The 26,374-nt window shown below is 44.0% G+C and overlaps 1 protein-coding gene across 1 annotated transcript in view; it reads left to right on the forward strand.

Moving 5' to 3' along the window:
- Nucleotides 1-26,374, forward strand: part of LOC124613794 (peptidoglycan recognition protein 1-like) — a 56,892-nt gene that overhangs the window by 13,692 nt on the left and 16,826 nt on the right. Inside the window, exon 2 of the mRNA XM_047142516.1 lies at nt 23,774-23,953. Within this exon, the coding sequence (XP_046998472.1) occupies nt 23,774-23,953 (180 nt within the window). The remainder of the gene's footprint in view (nt 1-23,773; nt 23,954-26,374) is intronic.

Raw genomic sequence — 26,374 nt, forward strand, 5'->3', positions numbered from 1 at the left:
GGGTGCACGAATGGCAAAACGTCATTTTTTCGGATGAATCCAGGATCTGCTTACAGCATCATGATGGTCGCATCCGTGTTTCGGGACATCATGGTGAGCGCACATTGGAAGCGTGTATTCGTCATCGCCATACTGGCGTATCCCCCGGCGCGATGGTATGGGGTGCCATTGGTTACACGTCTCGGTCACCTCTTGTTCGCATTGACGGCACTTTGAACAGTGTGCGTTACATTTCAGATGTGTTACGACCCGTGGTTCTGCCCTTCATTCGATCCCTGCGAAACCCTACATTTCAGCAGGTAATGCACGACCGCATGTTGCAGGTCCTGTACGGGCCTTTCTGGATACAGAAAATGTTCGACTGCTGCCCTGGCCAGCACATTCTCCAGATCTCTCACCAATTGGTCAATCGTGGCCGAGCAACTGGCTCGTTACAATACGCCAGTCACTACTCTTGATGAACTGTGGTATCGTGTTGATGCTGCATGGGCAACTGTACCTGTACACGCCATCCAAGCCCAGGCGTATCGAGGCCGTTATTACGGCCTGAGGTGGTTGTTCTGGGTATTGATTTCTCAGGATCTATGCACCAAAATTGCGTGAAAATGTAATCACGTGTCAGTTCTAGTACAATATATTTGTCCACTGAATACCCGTTTATCATCTGCATTTCTTCTTGGTGTAGCAATTTTAATGGCCAGTAGTGTACATAACGTACTTATTATGAATGTAAAACCAAACATATATTCAGTCCACCGAAGGCACTGTTTAAATAAAATAAGTGAAACGCTTATTGAAGGAAACAAAGTGCATTTCATTTTGTTGCACAGGCGGGATATACACTGTGTGATCGAAAGTATCCGGACACCCCCAAAAATATACGATTTTCATATCAGGTGCATTGTGCTACCACCTACTCCGAGGAACTCCATATCAGCGACATCAGTAGCCATTGGACATCGTGAGAGAGCAGAGTGGGGCGCTCCGCGGAACTCACGGACCTCGAACGTGATCAGGTGATTGGTGTCACATGTGTCATACGTTTGTACGCGAGATTTCCACACTACTAAACACCCCCAGGTCCACTGTTTCCGATGTGATAATGAAGTGGACACGTGAGCGGACACGTACAGCACAAAAGCGTGCAGTCCGACCTCGTCTGTTGACTGGCTGCGACCGCCGACAATTGCGGACGGCGGTAATGGGTAATAGGAAGACGTCTATCCAGACCATCACACAGGAATTCCATACTGCATCAGGATCCACTGCAAGTACTATGACAGTTATGCGGGAGGTGAGAAAACTTGGATTTCATGGTCGAGCGACTGCTCGTAAGCCACACATCACGTCGGTAAATGCCAAACGAAACTACGCTTGGTGTAAGGAGCGTAAACAATTGACGATTGAAGAGTAGAAAAACGTTGTGTGAAGTGACTAATCACGATACACAATGTGGCGATCTGATGGCAAGGTGTGGGTATGGCGAATGCCCGGTAAACGTCATCTGCCAGCGTGTGTAGTGCCAACAGTAAAATTCGGAGGCGGTGATGTTATGGTGTGGTCGTCATTTTCATGGAGAGGGCTTGCACCCCTCGTTGTTTTGCGTGGAATTATCACAGCACAGGCCTACATTGATGTTTTAAGCACCTTCTTGCGCTCCAATGTTAAAGAGCAATTCGGGGATGGCGATTGCATCTTTCAACACGATCAAGTACCTGTTCATAATGCACGGCATGTGGCGGAGTGGTTACACGACAGTAACATCCTTGTAATGGACTGGCCTGCACAGAGTCCTGACCTGAATCCTGTAGAACACCTTTGGGATGTTTTGGAACGCCGAGTTTGTGCCAGACCTCACCGACCGACTGCGACGCCTCTCCTCAGTGCAGCACTGCGTGAAGAATTGGCTGCCATTCCTGCATCGGACTGAACGTACGCCTGCGAGAGTGGAAGCTGTCATCAAGGCTAAGGGTGGACCAACACCATATTGAATTCTAACATTACGCGATGGAGGGGGCCACGAACTTGTAAGTCATTTTCAGCGAGGTGTCCGGATACTTTTGATCACATAGTGCTCCTCCATGAATTTTGAAGCAGCTAAGGAATGACGAGGAGTGAAAAAAGTGACACTTACAAAATAATGGAATATCCATGATGGAATAAAGACAATATTAAGAAAAGGATTGCTACTCACCATGCAGCGAAGATATTGAGTTGCAGATAGTCAGAACAAAAAGAATGTCAAACAGGTAAGCTTTTTGCCAAAAAGGCCTGCGTCGGAATTAGCCGACATACACTATGTGATCAAAAGTATCCGAAGACCAGGCTGTAAATGACTTACAAGTTCGTGGCGCCCTCCATCAGTAATGCTGGAATTCAATATGGTGTTGGTCCACCTTTAGCCTTGATGACAGCTACCACTCTCGCCTATACGTCCAATCAGGTGCTCGAAGGTTTCTTGGGGAATGGTAGCTCAATCTTCACGGAGTTCTGCGCTGAGGAGAGCTGTCGATGTCGGTCGGTGAGGCCTGGCACGAAGACGGCGATCCAAAGCATCCCAAAGGTTTTCTGTTGGATTCAGGTCAGGACTCTGTGCAGGTCAGTCTATTACAGGGATGTTATTGTCGTGTAACCACTCCGCCACAGGCCGTGGGTTATGAAAAGGTGCTCAGTTGTGTTGAAAGGAGCAATCACTACTCCAGAACTCCTCTTCAACAGAGGCAAGCAAGAAGGTGCATAAAACATCAGTGCTGTGATAGTGCCACGCAAAACAACAAGGAGTGCAACCCCCTCCATGAAAAACGCGACCACACCATAACACCACCGCCTCCGAATTTTACTGTTGGCACTGGACAGTCTGCCAGATGACGTTTACAGGGCATTCGCCATACCCACACCCTGTCATCGGATCGTCATATTGTGTACCGTGCTTCGTCACTGCACACAACGTTTTACCACTGTTCAATCGTCCAATGTTTACGCTCCTTACACGAAGCGAGGCGTCGTTTGGCATTTACCGGCGTGATGTGTGGCTTATGAGCAGTCGCTCGACCGTGAAATCCAGGTTTTCTCACCTCCCACCTAACTGTCATAGTACATGCAGTGGATTTTGATGCAGTTTGGAATTCCTGTGTGATGGTCTGGATAGACGTCTGCCTATTACACATTACAATCCTCTTTAACTGTCAGCGGTCTCTGTCAGTCAACAGACGAGGTCGACCTGTACGCTTTCGTGCTATACATGTCCCTCCACGTTTACATTTCAGTATCACATCGGAAACAGTGGTCCTCAGGATGTTCAGGAGTGTGGAAATCTCGCGTTCATACGTATGACACAAGTGACACCAATCACCTGACCACGTTCGAAGTCCGTGAGATACGCGGAGCGCCCCATCCTGCTCTCCCACGACGTCTAATGATTACTCAGGTTGCTGATATGGAGTACCTGGCAGTAGGTGGCAGCACAATGCACCTAATATGGGAAACGTATGTTTTGGGGGGTGTCTTGACACTTTGATGTCATAGTGTACACACACACACACATACACACACACACACACACACACACACAATCGCAACTCACATACACATGACCACAGCCTCTGGGTGCCAAGGTGTGTGCGTGTGTGTGTGTGTGTGTGTGTGTGTGTGTGTGTGTGTGTGTGTTGGCTAATTCCGATGCACACCTTTTTGGCCGGAGGCTTATTCGGTTGACATTCTTTTTGGTACGACTATCTGCAACTCAACATCTCCGCTATATGGCGAGTAGCAATTTGTTCTTTTTACAATACTAACAATAATAAAATACATTGATAAGTATGCAGAGCAAGAGACTGAGCTGTGACGCAGTGAGGAAACTGTTCCTCTTATAACTTTTCGAATTTAGAGACTTGGACAAACGTGATTGGGAACTACATCTTAAGGGTGGCAGGGACAATAATACAGCAAACAGAACTCAAAAAGGCGATAATCACACACAGGACCGTTCATCTAGGTAACAGTGATTCCCTTATGGCCGACACACTGCCACAGCACAAGAGCACAATCACAATTTAAGCAATCCAAGACACTCTCATCCAGCATAGACCTTTGTCAGGAGGATGCCGAGGGTATAGTCTGTCGGTAAATTGAAGAGCGAGCGAGCGAGTCCCCACTCTGTCAACCCAGCTACGTTACAAGGCGCTTCTATAGGCTGTTTCACAACGTAGTACCGGCCCTGCCACGGCGCGCGCTTTAAATCTGTGGCGACGCCGTATACAGATACGTCTCGGCTGGGTTTATTTTTAGAAAAATACATTAAGACCACAAGGAATACAAAAAACGAAAGCTTCTTCCGAAACACGACATTATAGAGAAAATAATATTAACATAAGAACGGAGGTCAGGATTCTGCTACAAACATAGAACCGAATGCCTGTTCATGTGAATGTATGTTCCTTTATTGCTATTCGCAAAGCGAACCCCATATAATGCAACCAATCTGTAGAATTTAAGGCTTGTTCTTACTTTATGTTTCTACTAAAAGGTAGAAGTTTTCCTTGAAAGACTGCATTGAAACTTTACAATTCTTGCAACACGAAAAGTGTTGAAAAAGTAAGCAGAAATTTCTAATGTTGTGTGTTGTATTAGTTCGATTTGCACTACTTTTTTCGTCACTGTCTTCGTGAACTTGTCTCAAAAGTATGTGTACAATGTTATGAATATTAAGTATTTACCCTGTTGTCAGCTGTCAAACAGGTTACATGTGTTACATGGTGTTTTCTATAAAAATAGATTAGAGAGAATCTGTATTAAATTTTGTTATAAGAATGGAAAGTGTACGAAATTTTTAGAAATGTTAAATATTGCTTTTGGTGAGCCCGTTATGAGTGAACCAAGAGCATACAAGTGGTATAAACATTTCAAAGCAGGCCTTAAAGGACAGCGGTTTTACAAGCATTGATGAGATTAAAAATGCATAGTTAAGAGACCTATAAACTATCCTGAAGAAACAGTTCCTAAAGTGTTTCGGGAATTTGAAAAAAGCACTGGCGTATGTGTTTAGTAGGTAATGGGAAATATTTTGAAGAGAATAACATTGCTGTAGATTAACATATAAACTTCTCACTAAAAAATAAAAAATAATATATGAACGCACCTCGTATGTCAAGCATTTTGCTTAGAAGTCCAGAATCGGTGTACATGTTTCGAAGGAAATTTCAGCAGTGTTTAGAATAGCTATTGCGCACATGTTTTAAGCAATATGTCTTAGAATCAGGTGAATATTGATCGAGATAGAGATTTAGTGTTCCACAAGCATCAAAGGTTTTGTGTGATTTTGAAATTGTCTGTAACGGTGGGCTTCCTCCCAAAATTATTAATTTTTCTTCGTGGCGATCCCAGTAAACCATGCGGCTTATTTTCGCGTTCCTTCCTTATGAGTCCTATTGTGGCGAGGCTGACGTTTGCATAAATTACAGCCCTTTGATTGGGACTGGTTATATTAGCCAACAGTTCTTTTTGGGACGTGGAGCCGCGTGACCGCTACGGTCGCAGGTTTGAATCCTGCCTCGGGCATGGATGTGTGTGATGTCCTTAGACTAGTTAGGTTTAAGTAGTTCTAAGTTCTAGGGGATTTATGACCATAAATGTTAAGTCCCACAGTGTTCAGAGCCATTTGAACCATTTATTTTTTATTTTTTGGGACGCCTCTTTAATACATGCTGTAATAAAATTAGGGACCATCGAACGCTCGTTACTCCTCAAATACCTCCTCTTCTTCGTATTCTGCACATTTTCTTGCAATGCAGGGCGATTATCCATTGTTGTTGTTGTTGTTGTTGTTGTGGTCTTCAGTCCTGAGACTGGTTTGATGCAGTTCTCCATGCTACTCTATCATGTGCAAGGTTTTCATCTCCCAGTACCTACTGCAACCTACATCCTTCTGAATCTGCTTAGTGTATTCATCTCTTGGTCTCCCTCTACGATTTTTACCCTCCACTCTGCCCTCCAATACTAAATTGGTGATCCCTTGCGATTATCCATATGGAGTATATTAGTGAATAAACAAACTGACTGACACTAGCAACTAAGATCCCACGAACAAAAACGACGTATCTCACTGCACGCCGGTCTACGCCGCTAGACAGGTAGCAGGCAACAGATTTTGGGTGCCCCTGTAGGCCAGTGACAGCGTTCTTCCGGGATAGGCCACTTCCCCCACCAAAAGCGCTACTCGCTCTTGAGTTTACGGACAGACTATAGTAGATTCGCCCAGGTGTAGTGGGCGCTGTCGCGCAGCCATCGGTCCCCCTCTCCGCGAGCTGCTGGCCGCACGCTCCCCTGGCCACGCATCGGTAAGCGGGCAGCAGTTGGGCTGATGTCTTCCGAGCGCCGGTGCACCGGTCGCACCAGAGGGAAAACTTCCCGGATCGGATGCTCGAGATGGAAGGCCGATTCTGTCCGTTGAATCACGTGCTGATCGGCTCGGTTAAGCCCATTCGTTGCACCCGGACAGAGCGCTCGCCGAAGGTCGGCAGTGAACGCCATACTCGGTACGCCATAGCGGCAACTGGCGCTCGTTGACTCTTACCTCCAAGCAAGCAGGTGCCGCTCCCGCTTCTCGGTGTGTCCCCTGCTAAGAGAGTTCGGCGCGGAACATGCGCTGCTCCTGGCAACGAACTTTCCCCAGAACTGCGGCTGCGGAAGCAAAGAGCGCGCAGAGACCTGTCGATCTCGCGTCTCGTCAATTACTGAAGTAGTCAGTTTTCATTTTACACTTTATGATCAGAACGCTCCAGTGGTTCAGTCATTATTAATCAGTACGCATGCCACAGGACGCCTGCCAATATGTTCCAGAACGCCTCGCATAAAACCGGGATTTTCCGGTCTTCATACCTCGGGTTCTATTGCTTTTTTATTATTCTCGAATCAGAAACATACAAATTTGCAGTGGTCATACAAATCAATAAATATGTACATATATATATACACAAATTGTATTTATATTACATGTGCCCAGTACTTTGCAACCTCGAAGGCGCTTGGAGTGGCTTGCAGGAGATCAATCTTCGTGCAGGATGTAGGACACAAAAGACATTGGAGCATGTGGCTTGTGGTTTGTTCTTGTCCACAATCACAGGATGTATCTTCTGTTATGAAGCCCCATGTCTCTGGATCGTCCAACTCCTGATCGTAATCTGTTTAAAGCTTTCCACACCAGCCAGCTCTCGTTGTGTCCAGGTGGTAGTTCTTCAGCTTCTGACGTCTGCAGGTGAGGCGTCGACTTCTCCCATAACTCCAGCCTCGCCTTCTCTGGTGAAATGGTGAGCTTCTCGGATGTTCTCAGGAAGCTCTTTCGCGATCTCAGCCGTTGCTGTGGTGGATTATGTCCGTGCAGTGGATGGGCACTGTCCTGTTCCACTTTCAGTCTCTCCTTGTTGGCAGCCACTGTTCTGCGTATCCATGGTGGCGCTATTCCAACCAGGCAGTAGAGCTTATCAGTTGGGATAGGTCTTAAGCAACCTGTGATCAACCTGCAGGTTTCATTGAGAGCAATGTCTACTTGTCTGGCATGAGATGACCTGTACCAGACTTGTAGGGAGGCAGCCTACTCACGCCGTATAAAATTCACATCAGTCTTTCCATTGTGTGCCAGCCTAGTCCGCTGTAACTAGCTCTGACGTCATAAATGTTGCGCAATACTTTAAAAATCAAGTAAATAACCTGAAACGTTTCTAGAATGTCAGGAATAATGCTAAATCAATATGTGTTGAATATCAGTTCAATAACTTTAACCATTTTCGTAATTTGGACGTTTTTCTGTAAAAATCATTGGTGCAATAGAATAGAGCTAGAAACTTAAAAATTTATATTTGGATTCCTTTTGCATAATAATTTAGTAGAAACAGTATTCTGGATCTCACAAATTAAAATTTTAGTTGAAATTCATGATTTTCTGGTTTTTGTCTTAGAAATTAAGGAAGCAAGATAGATTAGGTAGGCGAATAAATAAGGCTAGGACGTTTAAATTTAAGTAGAAGGGAGATCCGCTATAATCATAAAGATGTGAGAAGTTTCAATTGAATAACTATAAAACTATAGTAATAGCGTATCTCCAAAGGGCAAGTTCAGAGCTCGTCTACTGCGTGTAGTGTAATTAAATTAATTCTCTCGCCAAAAATATTTGATTTAGCCACGTCAGACTTTTATTATGATTACTTACCTCTGTGCTGAATGCACATTTAAATTGAGAGCTTCATCGGCCATCAGCAAAGGAAGCGATGATTTATTCAATAACTTAAAGTGGTGCATTACTAGCCCAGCGGCTAGTCGGGAGAGCCGATTTGATCAGGCGTTCCCTTAGCCGTCCGCACTGCGGCTTTATATATAAGAACGCTGCACGAGAAAAAAAGAAGGCCCCAGTTATCTCCAGACGCTGAATAGCACCCCACCTGTATCGGGAGTCCCGTCGCGTCGGTATCATTGCTATAAACAGCCTCGGACGCCGTAATAAGTTACTCGGGATACGCGTAACCATGAAATCGTTTTTCGAGTGCAGTGTTAATTCTGGGATGACTTTAATGATCTATCTTCAGTTTGCGTATGTCGTATTTTCACGTGCCGCCGCAGGACAGACATTCTACCAATATTTAGCGTGGTGTTTGATGAACATTATCATCAAATTATGGCGAGCATTCACTTAAACACAGTTATAGTTGTATCAGCGCATTAGACTCTGAACTGCTCTGTTAATTGGATTGTGTGGATTCTTTTTGGTCTGTGACTTTCAGAATATAGTGAACATTTTTAGAGAATCGTTTTTGATTATGAATCCCAGACAATCTCCTAATTCCTCAGAGCTATAAGCTGTAGCTATATGTGTATTTCTCAGATGAAGTGGGCACTAGGAATTCTGATTACAGGCTTCACGTTTTGCTAATCACTTTCTGGTTGCCAATATTGTAGTTAGAGAGCCAGTGTTGAGAACGGCAAGAGACAGCATAAATAATAGGTACATTTTTATAACAATTAATTCCACCCACCGCCCCACATATGATTAATCGGTCGGGAAATGCATCTTTTTTACATTACACTTTACATTTAAATAACAGGATAAAAAACAAGTAATTTCCACCCGCCGCCCCACAGACTGGAGAAACATATTCAGCAGTAGAAAAGCACAGTGCCATTGCAGAACAGCGAACAGTTCGTGGATGTGATCCCCACTGTGTCCCCGCTAGTTTGCGAATTAGGTTGTTCCGAGTGGAGATTTTCATTTTGGTGTTCTTGCAGTGAGTTTTGAATGTCAGAGTTCTATCAAGAATGACTCCCAAGTATTTAGGTGCGTGATGATGCTGGAATTGGATGCCAGACCATGCAATATGTAGCTCACGATTAGCTTCCCTGTTTCTTAAATGAAAGGCACACACTTGTGTCTTCGAAGGGTTTGGTCTGAGTTGGTTCCGATTGTAGTAGCTTGACAGTGTTCTAAGCGCTGTTGTTAGGTTTCTTTCCACTCTTTCAAAGCATGAACTATGCGTAGCAAGGGCTACGTCATCAGCATATAAGAATCTCCTTGTGCGTGGGGTCAATGGATGGTCGTTGGTACAGATGCTGAAGAGAAGTGGAGCCAAGATAAAACGGTAGTGTAAAGTGTCTTTGATAGGCCTTGGGCTAGGGACTGTTTTTATACCCTGCTGAACGGCAATCTTAGTGTCGCTATCTGACATTACAAAGTAGGCATATCTGTTCATTTAACTAAGGCTTTTGATTGTGTTGATCACAAAACATTGCTCCAGAATTGGACCATTACGGAATACGGGGAGCAACTCACAATTGGTTCACCTCTAACTTTAGCAACAGACAGCAAAAGGCCATTATTCACAGTATTGAAAATGGCTGTGATGTGGGGTCTGAGTGGGGTACGGTCGAGTGGGGGGTGCCACAGGGATCAATGTTGGGTCCTCGACGTATTAATTTTACAGAATGGGCTTATGATTAGTAAAACTGAACAGTTCAGATTTCTAGGTGTTCAGATATATAGTAAGCTGTCGTGGAAAGCCCCCGTTCAGGACCTTGTTCGAAAGACTTAATACTGCCATTTTTACTATTCTAACGGTATCTATAGTGAGTGATCGTTCGACACGAAAATTAGTCTACTTTGCTTATTTTCATTCGTTTATATCGTGTGGCACTATATTTTGGGGTAACATTCTAAAATGACATTTTTGGCTCAGAAACGAGCGGTTCGGGCAATAAGTGGTGTAATTCACAAACCTCTTGTCGACCCCTATTCACGAGTCTGGGTATTTTGACATTGGCCTCTCAATATATATATATATATATATATATATATATATATATATATATATACCTTAGTGTCATTTCTTGTTAACAATATTTGCTTATTCCCAAGAATGAGCAGCTTTCACGCAGTTAATACTCGGCAGAAATCAAATTGGATTTGGATCAGACTTCCCTAACTATTGTGCAGAAAGGTGCGCAGTATACTGTTGCGTCCATTTTCAGTACGTTACCACTAGAATTCAAAAATCTTAGCAGTAATCCACGCGCTTTCAAATCGAAACTGAAGAGTTTCCTCATGGGTCACTCCTCCTTTTCTGTCGAGGAGTTTCTTGAAAAATTATGTTGATTCTTAGCCGGCCGGTGTGGCCGTGCGGTTCTAAGCACGTCAGTTTGGAACCGCGTGACCGCTACGGTCGCAGGTTCGAATCCTGCCTCGGGCATGGATGTGTGTGATGTCCTTAGGTTAGTTAGGTTTAAGTGGTTCTAAGTTCTAGGGGACTGATGACCTCAGTAGTTAAGTCCCATAGTGCTCAGAGACATTTGACCCATTTTTTGTTGATTCTTGATGTATTGTTGATTGCGTTTACTTAAACTTATGGCTTGACATTTTTCGGGTCTACGAACATTTTATTTTTATCTGTTATTACTGTATGTTGTAGTATCATGTACTGACACGTTCCATGACCTTGAAGGTTTGCTCCTGAATTTGGTCCTACGGAACTTCACGTGTAAATAAAATAAAGAAAATAATACACATTTCCTCCTGCTTAGGCAAATGGAGAAAATCGGTTGGTTCTTCTTGTATTTCGTGTGATGTATGGTGGCCTCGTTGAGACTTATGGAATTGCCATTAGTCCATGGGGCGGCCCCTGGAATTTCCCATAAAAATGTCTGCAGTGGACGAAAAGCCAGCAGAGGATTCTAAGATAGCTATGTGTAGCAATTGGCTGAATTATTCTGCTATATTCCTAAGATCCAAATATTGAACAATCTTGAAATTTTTTTACATATCTTTATCCGTTTCCGAGATTACTTGTACACGTAAAGTACGCATGAAAAATTCGGTGTGAGGCGAAAATGTAGTCTATAAAGTGACGTAGCGCAGAAAAATATGCCGTAAAGTGTCTCCGTGATCATCTGGGATGCCCGCGTTGTATTACTGAAACGCGTAAAAATTTTGTTGCACGTACAATCCGATCTGAGGTAGAAAGTTTTGCTTTATTTGAATTTCAATTAAGTGCACTATCTAAATTTTACTGGCCAATATGAAAGGATCCAGTGTAAAAATGCTCCTATCGGAGTACAAAAGATAATATATCCGCCGTCCGCGGATAGGAAAATCTCAGAGTGTGAGTTATAGCGTTTTATTTAAACTAAAGTCTTTCTTCAAAATTTACAAAACAATATTCGTGAGGTAGGACTGATCCTCCAAGCCTACCAATAACTAAATCAGAGATTCTTCCAAACATAAACCGGCTGTAGTAACCATACAACTTCACCAAACCAAGCCCCGGGCTTTTCGTGAAGAGCGGAGCGGAGTCCACGTTGCTGTCGCCTGAGTCCGAAGGCGAGTAGAGGCTCCGCGAGGATGGCTCCGGTGCGCTGGCGGCGGTGGACGATGACGCGGCGGCTACGATGACACCAGTGGGCTCGCTCGGCGTGAACTGCCTCTCCAGGTTTTCTTTTCTTTATTGATTTTCAATTCCCCCCAAAGGGGGCGGGCTGGCAGCAGCTTAGTACGCTGCTCTTCAGCCTACAGACTTTTTTTAAGAAAAAGGAAGAAGAAAGAAACAAGAAGAACAGGCGATAAAACGGTGACTTAAAGTGTAAAATGGCCGAAAAATGCGGAAAGTTTAAACAGAAAGCAAAAGGGGTTGGCAATGTTGGTAAAATACACAGGAATCAGACAAGTATCATAGTAGACACACAATTAAAAAACGTGGCGACAGTCTGGTTTCTGTTCGCAAGAGATAAAAAATCACACCCAGCGACAGTATGATGGCTGTTCGCTACACTTACCAAAAGACACAACATGGAACACTCACCGTAAAAACACTCACTGTAAAACACTGCACGAAAATGGCGGCACAAATATGACACTCCCGAGCCAAAGGCAGATGGGGGGTGGGGGACCTGGAGGAGGGGGAAAAACAAGGAGGGAGGAGAGAAAAAAAACGAAAAGGGGGAGGACCAAGGAGGGAGAGGACACGTAAGGGGGGGGGAGGGGGCAGAGAGAGGGTAGGTGGGGAAAAAAGAGGATGGAAGGGGGGGAGAGGGAGCCCGGGAAAAGGACAGAGGAAAGGAGGGGGAGTGAGGATCAGAGTTGATAGGAGGGATAAATGGAAGGAGAGAGGGCATCGTCTGGGAGGGGGAGTTGATGGAAGCTACCTTGGGAAAGGAGATGAAGGCTGTAGAGATGGAGGGTAGGGGGGACACGACAGTGAAGAAGTGGCAGGGGGTGGGGATGGGAGAGGAGCAACCAGTGGCTGAGGGGGATCAAGGCGGCGGGAGGTGTAGACGATGCGGATATGTTCGAGGAATAGGAGCAGATGGGGGAAACCTCTCCAGCCTCCTGCACCAGCCTAAATACTGCTCGGCTCATGGATATGGCTGGCTCTATTTGCAGTCACGTGTCAAGCGGAAGGAAAGAGGTCCGCGGCCATAGTGACCTCTTGCGGCGCCGTGGACGCTTCCTGGTGGTCTCTGGGAAGCGTCTGTGTTTGTGTTTCCGGGACGACCGGGCAGGCTGACCCGTACTCGGTCCGGGGCCCGCTGTACCGGTCTGCTTCGCGGGAAGCGAGAGTTACAGGCGCTTAATCTGGACACAGTAAAAGATGCGAATACGTTCCAGTGTATTTACGAGAATAACTGAAAAGTGGGGTACCAGCTGCCTCATTCTACCTTTCTCAGCACCTTCAAAATTTTTCCCGAAAATCTTGGCGAGAGAGTATATTTGCGCTGTTTATGCTGAGAGAAAAGTGTTGTACAGGGTGTTACAAAAAGGTACGGCCAAACTTTCAGGAAACATTCCTCACACACAAATAAAGAAAAGATGTTATGTGGACATGTGTCCGGAAACGCTTAATTTCCATGTTAGAGCTCATTTTAGTTTCCTCAGTATGTACTGTACTTCCTCCATTCACCGCCAGTTGACACAATTGAAGGAAGGTAATGTTAACTTCGGTGCTTGTTTTGAGATGCGACTCATTGCTCTACAGTACTAGCATCAAGCACATCAGTACGTAGCATCAACAGGTTAGTGTTCATCACGAACGTGGTTTTGCAGTCAGTGCAATGTTTACAAATGCAGAGTTGGCAGATGCCCATTTGATGTATGGATTAGCACGGGGCAATAGCCATGGCGCGGTACGTTTATATCGAGACAGATTTCCAGAACGAAGATGTCCCGACAGGAAGACGTTCGAAACAATTGATCGGCGTCTTAGGGAGCACGGAACATTCCAGCCTATGACTCGCGACTGGGAAAGACCTAGAACGACGAGGACACCTGCAATGGACGAGGCAATTCTTCGTACAGTTGACGATAACCCTAATGTCAGCGTCAGAGAAGTTGCTGCTGTACAAGGTAACGTTGGCCACGTCACTGTATTGAGAGTGCTACGGGAGAACCAGTTGTTTCCGTACCATGTACAGCGTGTGCAGGCACTATCAGCAGCTGATTGGCCTCCACGGGTACACTTCTGCGAATGGTTCATCCAACAATGTGTAAATCCTCATTTCAGTGCAAATGTTCTCTTTATGGATGAGACTTCATTCCAACGTGATCAAATTGTAAATTTTCACAATCAACATTTGTGGGCTGACGAGAATCCGCACGCAATTGTGCAACCACGTCATCAACACAGATTTTCTGTGAACGTTTGGGCAGGCATTGTTGGTGGTGTCTTGATTGGGCCCCATGTTCTTCCACCTACGCTCAGTGGAGCACGTTATCATGATTTCATACGGGATACTCTAACTGTGCTGCTATAACATGTGCCTTTACAAGTACGACACAACATGTGGTACATGCACGATGGAGCTCCTGCACATTTCAGTCGTAGTGTTCGTACGATTCTCAACAACAGATTCGGTGACCGATGGATTGGTAGAGGCTGACAAATTCCATGGCCTCCACGCTCTCCTGAGCTCAACCCTCCTGACTTTCATTTATTTAGGCATTTGAAAGCTCTCGTCTACGCAACCCCGGTACCAAATGTAGAGACTCTTCGTGCTCGTATTGTGGACGGCTGTGATACAATACGCCATTCTCCAGGGTTGCATCAGCGCATCAGGGATTCCATGCGATGGAGGGTGGATGCATGTATCCTCACTAACGGAGGACATTTTGGACATTTCCTGTAACAAAGTGTTTGAAGTCACGCTGGTACGTTCTGTTGCTGTGTGTTTCCATTCCATGATTAATGTGATTTTTAAGAGAAGTAATAAAATGAGCTCTAAGATGGAAAGTAAGCGTTTCTGGACACATGTCCACATAACATATTTTATTTCTTTGTGTGTGAGGAATGTTTCCTGAAAGTTTGGCTGTACCTTTTTGAAACACCCTGTAGAAAGAGCTAAGAAGGAGACAATTGCAGCGTGAGAGAAAGAGAGGTTCACAGTGGGAGAGGAACATAGCTGGAAGTGACAGAACAGCGCTAGGAAAAGAGTGTATGGGAGTGTGTCAGCGGGGAAGGAATAAAGAGAATGAGAAAGTAGAAGGGACTGTGAGGCGGTGATAAAGAGAGACAGAGCGTATGAAAATGGCAACGAGAAAGAGTGCGGTAGCGACAGTGAGAAGAGACAACAGCAGTAGGAAAGAAGGAACGAGATAGTAGCACTAAGAGAGAGCAAGAGGGAAACAGTGACACTGAGAGGAGAGAACGATGGGGACTGAGACTGTGACACAGGAGACAATGACAGGGAGACACAAAGAGATAACGAGAACGAGTTGGGCTGATGAGTGAGTGAGAGAGGTTAAGTGGGTGTGGATGGGTATGCAAGCGACGTACAGCGATTGACTATAGTTCAATTCTTTTATCTTGGCGGCTCGCCATGCTCGCCCAGACGCGGGAGATTGCTGCGTTGCCAGTTGCACACGACGCACGCGCCAATAGAAACAGCGCCATAGTGTAGTATAGTTCGCAAGCTTACGTTTAGGGGGGAGCGCGCAGTTTATGAAGTAAAGCCACCACGGCCGCATTAACCCTTTCGCTGCTACAGAGACGTGCTCCCCGCATTCCGCGCTGTGCGCGATTTTGTCACTGCACTGCTCGCCTGTGCTGACACATGGTGTTTCCGACTGCTTTGACACACTTATCATTCGATTCCACAAAAACTATTTGGCCCAAAAATTAGATTTTTACACATCTTCTTGACTGATACCTTCCCCCCACTTCCTTTGACTGACTGAAGTGCTTTAAAATAAAGCCAAACGCGCCCGGTGTAAATGAAACTTTTATTACAGTCGCGAAAGACTGAATATTTCTCAATATTACATACGACACCTATGTGGTACTTAAATTAAATGAGATATTGTTATACAGTAAATTTTATATGATATTTAGGTACCTTGTCCACATTTCATTCTCAACATTGTGGCAACTAAAATCGACCATACGGAAAGTACACGCTATGGACTTTTACCTCTGCAAACTCAACAAAATTTCGTGCAATGGTTTACTACATTTAATGCTGCACAATAACTGGGTTAAACATCGAAATAAAATTACGTCATTTATGGGGGGAAGGTATCAGTCAAGATGTGTAAAAATCTAGTTTTTGGGCCAAATAGTTTTTGTGAAATCGAATGATAAGTGTGTCAAAGCAGTGGGACCACCATGTGTCTGCACAGGCGAGCAGTGCAGTGATGACAAAATCGCGCACAGCGCGGAATGCGGGGAGCACATGACTGCAGCAGCGAAAGGGTTAATGAAGAGACAAAGCACTAGAAATTTCAAAAAATTGCATTCAAGCGAATAAAATTCATGAAGTAAGACACCTCGATATTGTTTTAAAATAAAAAAAATATTTAACATCGCACAAGGTTTGAACTCTATACCTATCGCTTACCAACCCAACGCCTTAACCGTTACGCTAGCGCAGCTCGTCCTGCAAAGTCACTTCATAAGGGCTATAACAGGTCACGCAACATTCTGACAAACACTGTTGGTATGCCTATGAATTACTCGCACTTCGTCGAAGTACAATAGGAAATAAACAATTATCGCTGTTCTTTATTGCGAAAAAGCGGTTCGTGAAATTGATACAAACACCTTTCCTTGCTATCGCCTGAATTAAGAGTCTTATTGCTTGTTTGGTTTAATTAATTAATAGAAAATGAAGCAATTGGTATAAAGAATGGTTTTTCCAAACTTTCAAAAAACAGTCTGCTATCAAGACATTGCTTTTGTTCTATTACTTTGTTTATGACTGAACGTTTCTAAAACTGAAGACACTCGTCCGTGCTCTGCTCTACAGTCGAGATCTGGCAACGTCGTTCTCTGTTCATTGGCTGACTGTATTTTTTGACGTCAGATGCGCAGAACGAACCTAAACTCGGCCGCCAACATAAATGACGAGCACTTTAGTGGGTGTGAGAGAGGTACTGTTAGGGGAGGTTGTGGGAGTGTGAGGTGAGTTGTATGTTATGGATAGTGCGAACGTTTCGCATGCTAAAGGTGTCGAGGAAGGTTGAATGAGGCTCCTGGGACTTAACATTTCAGTCGGTCTTTTAAATAAACAGGAACATACTAGCTTCTTTTTGTTCTCCTATTGGAGCACTTGTCCGCTGGTTTTATAATCTATTATCATTAAAACACTTCCAAACTTCCTTAATATTTGTTTTAGAATCACGGATGAAGTCCTTTTTTCCTGGCATACTGGTTTTGCTATATCATGTTTACAGGGTCTACAGCGTAGCTTTGTTGAAAATATGTAATATTCGTCTCTCATTTAGCCCGCCTCCTATATACCATTGAGTCGTCTCCAACCTTCAGTCAAACAAGCACGTTCGGATCTCGGAAAAAGCTACGCAATTCATGTAAAGTCACTAGCTTATCTACATTCCTTGCCTGTTCGCTTACTCGCCAGTGAGCTGTTCAAGCAGTCGTCACTGCTTCTTGCTTCGCGAGATTGCTGCTCGTAATGTTAACCTACCGTCTCTGCTGTGTTTAACGATGGAATTCTCTGAAAGTTGACGCCATTGTTCTTAATTTCAGCAGGAGTACTTTTGATTTTCCTAGATTCTGTAGCAGCCCATTTCGCTTTTCGAGATCATTCCATTTTTCCTGCAAATACGAGTATTTCACTTTAGCTTCCATGCACTTCCTATTGATTTCATTCATAAGTATCTTACACTGCCATATGCCATCAGTTTCTTAAATATATTTCTATTTCATCTATCGTTAATCATTTTAAGTATTTTTTCTTTCATGCTAGGCTTGTCTGTGGTTACCTTCCTTCCATCCATATTCTTCTGTCCAACTTATGTGATTGGCTCTGTTAGGGATGTTCGTTCATCTTCAACTGAACTGCCTACTGTGTTATTTACCATCGCAATATCTACAGTTTGAGATAACTTCAAAGACACATTGTGGCGTACGAAAACACATCACCTATAACAAATCGTGACACGGTTCCACCGTAACAGATACAGTGGTCAAAGTAAATGTTGGCTATTGCTTTGTTGTCAATACTCGACATAAATAAGAAACAAAACTTTTTTCTCTTATTATAGTCGCAAGAAAACGAAAATAAAGGAGATATATCTCACAAAAGATTCCACTGCAAACACTGCCGTTTCTTCCCAGTCTCATCTTGCATAACACATAGTTTATGAACCAACTGCCACTTCTTGTAACTGGATACACTTTTGAATGCGGTTAGGCATACTACTTACCAAACTGTCCAGATAATCCTGTGGGGTATTATTCCATTCCTCCACAGTGGCCTCTATGATGCCCTGTATAATCGGTGGTGGAACAGGACTATTGCAAACAGCTCGTTTTATCATCGCCCACGCTTTTTCAACAGAGCTGAGATCTGGAGAATATGGAGCCCATTCCATCCGATAGGTTCTATACTCCACTAGGAAGGTGTACACATGATTGGACCATGGGGGCTTCACTGTCGCCTATCAGCGTGAATACGGTTAGTTCATGAGCCCACGCGAATAGTAAACAGTTGTGAAAACACACTTGACTTCTTAGAAACAAATAATCCTGAGTTAATAACGAGGATCAAAACGGATAGAAGGATTGAAAAATTGGTTCAAATGGTTCTAAGCGCTATGGGACTTAACATCTGAGGTCATCAGTCACCGAGACGTAGAACTACTTAAACCTAACTAATCTAAGGACATCACACACATCCATGCCGGAGGCAAGATTCGAACCCGCGACCGCAGGAGCAGCGCGGTTTCGGACTGAAGTGCCTAGAACCGCTGGCCACAGCGCCCTGCGATACAGAGATTAGTGAACACAAGGTTGTTGTAGCGAGACTGAATATTGTAACACCCAAATCCTCCAAAAATAAACGAAAAATTTACCAATTGAAGAAAGCAGATAAAAATTCACTTGACGCCTTCCTGAGAGACAATCTCCACTCTTTCCAAATTAATAATATTAGTGATAACCAGATGTGGCTTGAATTCAGAGAAATAGTATCAGCAGCAATTTAGAGATTTGTACCAAATAAATTAACAAACGACGGAGCTTGTAATCCCTGACACAGTACTCGTTAAAGCCTGTGCTATGGTAAGTGAGCGGGATTCACCTTATGAGAAAGGATTTTCGTATAGTTATCGACAGTGTACCTGAATGGTGGCAAATCAGACTTACATCCACTCTGTAATAACAGTGATCCGTCAAGTAAGTTCGAAATGCAATTGCACGTCAGGATGGATCAAAAGCAACCCAGAAGATGCTACCAATTAGATAATAATACGGTCGCCAGCCTAATTAGGCATTAGCTGTGTTTCTTCCCTATACAAGTTGGTATATATTCATGCAAAACAACAAGTTGTAATACTGCATAACATAGTCGAATTTTAGAACCAGAAAATCTATTGAACTGATAGTTTCACGTTCTGTACTGATATGGAAAATCATGAATACATAACACTACACTATAATGTTTACTACAGAACTTTATACTGTATTAATGTGATTAAAATCGGGCATAGGTTACCCTAGAAATTGTATTTTCATGCCACACACAAAATGTCAATTTTGATAAAGATAAAACACTGATAAATTTTGACTTTTATATTGACTTTAACTTTTGTTGGTCAAACCAATTTAGAACACTTCAGAAATCAAATGAATTTGGGGGGGGGGGGGGACCCTGAAACTGTTATGATCGCTGTATTTTTAAAAAAAATGATTACTGAATTTATTATTCATTCAAGATTTCCAGTATATAAGTTACTACTCTTTTCATCTTATTTACTGCTCATTTAAATGCCTTTGAATCTGTCTCGAAATAATAAACTTCATTACTATATCAATACTAAAGTTATCTTTCAACTTCGTTAGACCTTCGTTATTAATTTACTGGTTCATTAAGAAAACATTTCTTTAAACACCATTCTAACATAACTAGTTCTGCAAATAATTATTATTAACATAAATTTTAATTATCATTTCGGGACACTCGGATTGCACAACATTTGAAAAGGACCCTGTCTAGGTTAGTTGTGAGGATAAATAAATGATGGGAAAGTTCTGGTAAAATTTAGGTTATTATTGCACCAAAAAAACACAGTTCACTCTCGTGTGGACGAATACAGTACTAAAAGTTTCAACCTGCTAGTATCGATGCGGCGGTTGGCGGGTGGCGAGATGGCGAGGCACAGAGCACACATACAACCACAGCTATGGCTCTTGATGTATTGGCACTTTAATTCTTCTTAGCGTCGCAATACTTTTCCATTTACTGCCTATGGAATTTTGTCGTGCTGTGTGGGCGTTGGAACGGCATACCCGAGGCTCAGTGAAGCTATGTCTTCCAGGAGAGCCTCCTCGCTCCAGAAGGTGTTGCGCAGACCAATGCCCAACTCCAACTACTACTGCTGAGCACGTTGTGACGTGCAGTGCCCGTGCGCATTTTCCCGCGCTCGCCTGCCATCCACCTTTTACGGCTCCCTTACAGACAGGGTATTCACCCGAGGTTTCCCATTCTACATATCCTAACACATTGCCTACGTATGGACCAGACGCACAGTTACCATTTTAAACATCTTACAACAGTCTCAACATTTGTTACATTTCAATTCTATTACAATATTACTTGACATTTGACATCAACATTAATATTCACATTGAAACTTATCTATAGTTTTCTTAACACAATGGCACGAAACAAAAAAAAATTGAAATCAGAACATCAATTACACAAGTTTATCGGAAAATCGGATGGAAAAAACTACTTATATGTACAATAGCACAACGTCATTGTTGTTACAAGCTCATCCTCCTTGGTACACAAAACGGGTCAGAACACTGTTGAAGAAACAATAAAACAAACATGCCAAATTTAAAACAGACGCAAAATAACCAAGATTGGCGATCTTTTATAGAAGCTCAAAATTTAGCGTGGACTTCAATGCGAGGTGCTTATAACAGTTTCCACAACGAAACTTTGTCCCGAAACCTGGCAGAAAATACAGAGATTCTGGTCGTATGTGAAGTATGTTAGCAGCAAGAAACAATCAATGCCTTGTCTGCGCGATAGTAATGGAGATACTATCGAAGACAGTGGTGCCAAAGCAGAGTTACTAAACACAGCCTTCCGAAATGCCTTCACAAAAGAAGACGAAGTAAATATTCGAGAATTCGAGAATTCGAATCAAGAGCAGCTGCCAACATGAGTAACGTAGAAGTAAATATCCTCCAGACTGTATACCAGTTAGGTTCCTTTCAGAGTATGCTGATGCATTAGCTCCACACTTAACAATCATATACAGCCGTTCGCTCGACGAAGATCCGTGCCCGAAGACTTGGAAGTTGAACAGGTCACACCACTATTCAAGAACGGTAGTAGGAGTAATCCATTTAATTACATGTCCATATCATTAACGTCGATATGCAGCAGAATTTTGGGACATATATTGTGCTCGAACATTTTGAATTCAAATGTTCAAATGTGTGTGAGTTCTTAAGGGACAAAACTGCAGAGGTCATCGGTCCCTAGGCTTACACACTACTTAAACTAACCTATGCTAAGTGCAACACACACACCCATGCCCGAGGGAGGACTCGAACCTCCGGCGGGAGGAGCCGTGCAGTCAGTGACATAGTGCCTCTAACAGCGTGGCCACTCCCCGCGGCCATTATGAATTACCTCGAAGAAAACGGTCTATTGACATACAGTCAACATGGGTTTAGAAAACATCGTTCTTGTGAAACACAACTAGCTCTTTATTTGCATGAAGTGTTGAGTGCTATTGACAAGGGATTTCAGATCGATTCCGTATTTCTGGATTTCCCGAATTTGCGTGCTTATGGAATATCGTCTCAGTTATGTGACTGGAACTGTGATTTACTTTCAGAGAGGTCACAGTTCGTAGTAACTGATGGAAAGTCTCCGAGTAAAACAGAAGTGATTTCTGGAGTTCCTCAAGGTAGTGTTATAGGCCCTTTGCTTTTCCTTACCTGTATAAACGATTTGGGAGACAATCTGAGCAGGTTCTTTGCAGATGACGCTGTCGTTTATCGACTACTAAAGTTATCAGAAGATCAAAACAAACTGAAAAACGATTTAGAAAAGATATCTGACTGTTGCGAAAATTGGCAGTTGATCCTAAATAAAGAAAAGTGTACTAAAAGGAATTCGTTAAACTTCAGTTAGACGATAAATCAGTCAAATATAAAGGCCGTACATTCAACGAAATACCTAGGAATTACAATTACGAACAACTTAAACTGGGAGGAAGACATAGAAAATGTTGTGGGGAAGGCTAACCAAAGACTGCGTTTTATTGGCAGGACACTTAGGAAATGTAACAGACCTACTAAGGAGACTGCCTACACTAGGCTTGTCCGTCCTCTTTTAGAATACTGCTGCGCGGTCTGGGTTCCTTACCAGAAAGGACTGACGAAGTACATCGAAAAAGTTGAAAGAAGGGCAGCACGTCTTGTATTAATGTGAAATATGGGAGAGAGGAAATGATACAGGATTTGGGACCATTAAAAGAAAGGCGTTGTTCTTTGCGACCGAATCTTCTCATGAAATTCAAATCACCAACTTTCACCTCATAAATCGAAATATTTTGCTGACACCGACCTACATAGGAAGAAACGATCACCACAACAAAATAAGGGAAATCAGAGCTAGTACGGAAAGATATAGGTGTTCTTTCTTTCTGCACGCTATACGAGATTCGAATAATAGAGAACCGTGAAGGTGGTTCGATGAACCCTCTGCCAGGCACTTAAATGTGATTTGCAGAGTATCCATGTAGTTGTATGTGTAGATGCTCCAATATGTTCACCAAACGGAACAGACAAGCCTCCGTGAAGAATTGTCGATGTCGAACCATTTTGCACCTAGTTGCAGTTTCACTGTCCTTCTACCTCTTTCTGTAGATGCTCACGACAGTAGCACGTGAACATTCGACCAGCTTCACCGTTTTCGAGATACTAATCCACATGCTCTGCGTAATAATAACCTGCCCTTTGTCAAAGTCGCTCATCTCAGTGGATCTTCTCATTTGCAAACCATATCTTCGGTAGAGTGATCCCCCTTCCGTTTCTTCTCCGCTTTACTTTTGTTACCGCGTCACGTTCCCGCAACGACATCAGGCGACATCCAACTTCGCGATGGGCAGCAGTCGTAATGTTTTGGCTTATCAATGTATACACACTCACATCAGTGTATTCGACAAACACACTTAGAACACACCTGCCATTGATCACATGCAAAAGGGTCTTGATGCGCAGAGGAAGAAAACGTTAATTATGTTCCAGAACAACCTCACACGATCTCCCACCAAATATTGCCCTACACTAATTTCTTAGTTTCTGTAAATAATGCGTGTTAGCGTTTTTCTATGATGTCGTAATAAAGTGATGGTTCGGAGAGGCAACTGTTAGTAACTGCATTCTTTGGTATTGCTTTTACTGCTGTATTCATGAAACCTGACAGTATTTCCCAAGTCTCGTATATCCTGCATACCAAATTTTGTCATGTTTGATTATCCCAAGGATATTAATAATGTTGGATGATACATCCATCAGTATCACTGGAAGTTGTCGCTGTAGCAGGTGTAGTATCTTTTATCAGTGGATCATTTTTGAGGTTAATTCTTTTTTCGTCATCAACTCAAGATCCATAGAAATCATGGGTTTTCAAAAACTGTATTTTGAGATAAATTTAACGAAATATCGGCAACATCATGTTTTCATTAGGTCATCTCTCGCGATTTTCTATGAAAAGTCTTAAAAACTGGAATGAAATGTGACGAATGTGTCGACCAATGCCATAGGTGGCCCACCAGGAGGTAACCAGGGCAGCTGCCTCAGCGACAGCTTCTACGAGACGGTCAGGAAGTCCACCGCCCTGCTTGCGGCTGCAGTGTTAGCCGTCCTAATGACTTCTGCACTATTAGCTATCTCCAGCAAGAAGAACACAAACGTCAGCCAGGACGCACCTAAAACCTCTGTAGGTAAGTCATCTACTTCATTGGCCTCTAGCGCAGAACCACACATGCAACTTAAGTTTGTGTTGTGGACTAAGGCTCTATCCCGGATACAACTCGTAGTGTTCTGTTATCCTGTCCGTTCTCCTTGTCTTCCACATGTTTCTCTCCTCACCTATTCTTTGAAGAACCTCTTCTTTTATTATTTTATCAATCCACCTAATTTTCAATATCCTTGTGTAGCATATCTCAAACGCTTCGATTTTCTGTGTTTCCGTACAATTCTTTTTTTTTTTTTTTTTTTTTTTTTGTGGTTTCAGGGCGCACAACTACAATGGTCATTAGCGCCCAGACTAAATAAGGAATGCACTGTGAGGCACAAGGTTAAAACAGCAACGAAAAAGTCAATACTATAAAAGACGGACAGGCATAGGATTAAAAAAACCGCATGATCAAACGTCCTTAGACAGATTTGTCAAGTTGATAAAACGAAGAACGCGAGCAGCTGCTCCGGGGTCATCCGCTAAAATGGCATCCAGAGTACGTGGCAGGCCAAGATCAACGCGCAGTTCAGTAAAAGTCGGACAGGACGTTAAAATGTGGCGTACCGTCAGCAATTGCCCACATGGGCAAAACGGCGCCGGTGCAGCCGTCAGCAGATGGTGATGGCTGAACCGGCAGTGTCCAATTCGTAACCGGGCCAAAACGATCTCCTCCCGTCGAGAAGGACGTGAAGAGATCGTCCAAGCCGGGGGAAGAGGTTTCAAGGCCCGAAGCTTGTTGTCCGTAAGTGCAGCCCAATCGGCATGCCACAGCGATAAAATGCGCTGACAAATGACCCTGCTACAATCTGATGAAGGGAAACAACAAGTAGCTGTCCGAGGCTGGAGGACCGCAGCCTTGGCCGCGGCATCCGCAGTTTCGTTCCCAGGGATAAAGACATGGCTAGGAACACACATAAAGCTAACCGGAGAACCGTCGTCCACCAGCTGCTGAAGAGAGCGTTGGATCCGGTGCACGAAAGGGTGAATCGGATACGGATCACTGAGGCTCTGGATGGCGCTCAGGGATTTGGAGCAGATGACATAAACAGTATGTCGGTGGCGGCAGAAGTAAAGAACAGCCTGGTAGAGGGCAAATAGCTCAGCTGTAAAGACCGAACAATGGCCATGGAGCCGGTATTTGAAACTGTGTGCCCCGACAATAAAAGAACACCCGACACCGTCATTCGTCTTAGAGCCATCTATATAAATGAAGGTCATATTAATGAACTTCGAACGAAGTTCGACAAAAGGGGAGCGGTATACCAAACCGGGGGTAACCTCCTTTGGGAGCGAGCTGAGGTCAAGGTGAACGCGAACCTGAACCTGGAGCCAAGGTGGTGTTTGGCTCTCGCCCACTCGAAAGGTTGCAGGGAGTGAAAATTCAAGGTGCTGAAGGAGGCGACGAAAGCGGACTCCAGGGGGTAGCAGGGCAGAGACATACAACCCGTATTGACGGTCGAGAGAGTCGTCAAAAAAGGAACGATAAGACGGGTGGTCGGGCATTGACAACAGCCGACCGTGGTGGCCGAGTGGTTCAGGGCGCTACAGTCTGGAACCGCGCGACCGCTACGGTCGCAGGTTCGAATCCTGCCTCGGACATGGATGTGTGTGTCGACCTTAGGTTAGTTAGGTTTAAGTAGTTCTAAGTTCTAGGGGACTGATGACCTCAGATGTTAATTCCCATAGTGCTCAGAGCCATTTGAACCATTTGACAACAGCCGACAGGCATACCGACAAAGCAGTGTATCGTGCCGGTACTTTAGTGGCAATTAACCGGCTTCGGCATGAAGACTCTCGACGGGACTAGTATAAAACGCTCCGATCGCAATACGTAAACCCCAATGTTGAATGGAGTTGAGGCAGCGTAAGACGGACGGACGTGCAGAGGAGTATACGAAGCTCCCATAATCCAGCTTGGAGCGGACGATCGATCGATATAGGCGAAGTAGGACGGTTCGATCCGCTCCCCACGACATACCACTGAGAACACGGAGGACATTTAGAGAACGGGTACAACGAGCAGCCAAATATGACACATGTGGGGACCAACTAAGTTTCCTCTCAAATGTAAGACCTAGAAATTTTGTTGTCTCCACGAATGGGAGAGCAACGAGACCGAGTCGTAAGGACGGTGGGAGAAACTCTTTGTAGCGCCAGAAGTTAATACAGACCGTCTTCTCGGCAGAAAAACGGAAGCCATTGGCGACACTCCAGGAGTAAAGATGGTCAAGACAACGCTGAAGCCGGCCGAAGTGGCCGTGCGGTTAAAGGCGCTGCAGTCTGGAACCGCGAGACCGCTACGGTCGTAGGTTCGAATCCTGCCTCGGGCATGGATGTTTGTGATGTCCTTAGGTTAGTTAGGTTTAACTAGTTCTAAGTTCTAGGGGACTAATGACCTCAGCAG

Source organism: Schistocerca americana, chromosome 4 (genome assembly GCF_021461395.2).
Source record: "Schistocerca americana isolate TAMUIC-IGC-003095 chromosome 4, iqSchAmer2.1, whole genome shotgun sequence".
In the NCBI taxonomy this organism is placed as follows: Eukaryota; Metazoa; Arthropoda; class Insecta; order Orthoptera; family Acrididae; genus Schistocerca; species Schistocerca americana.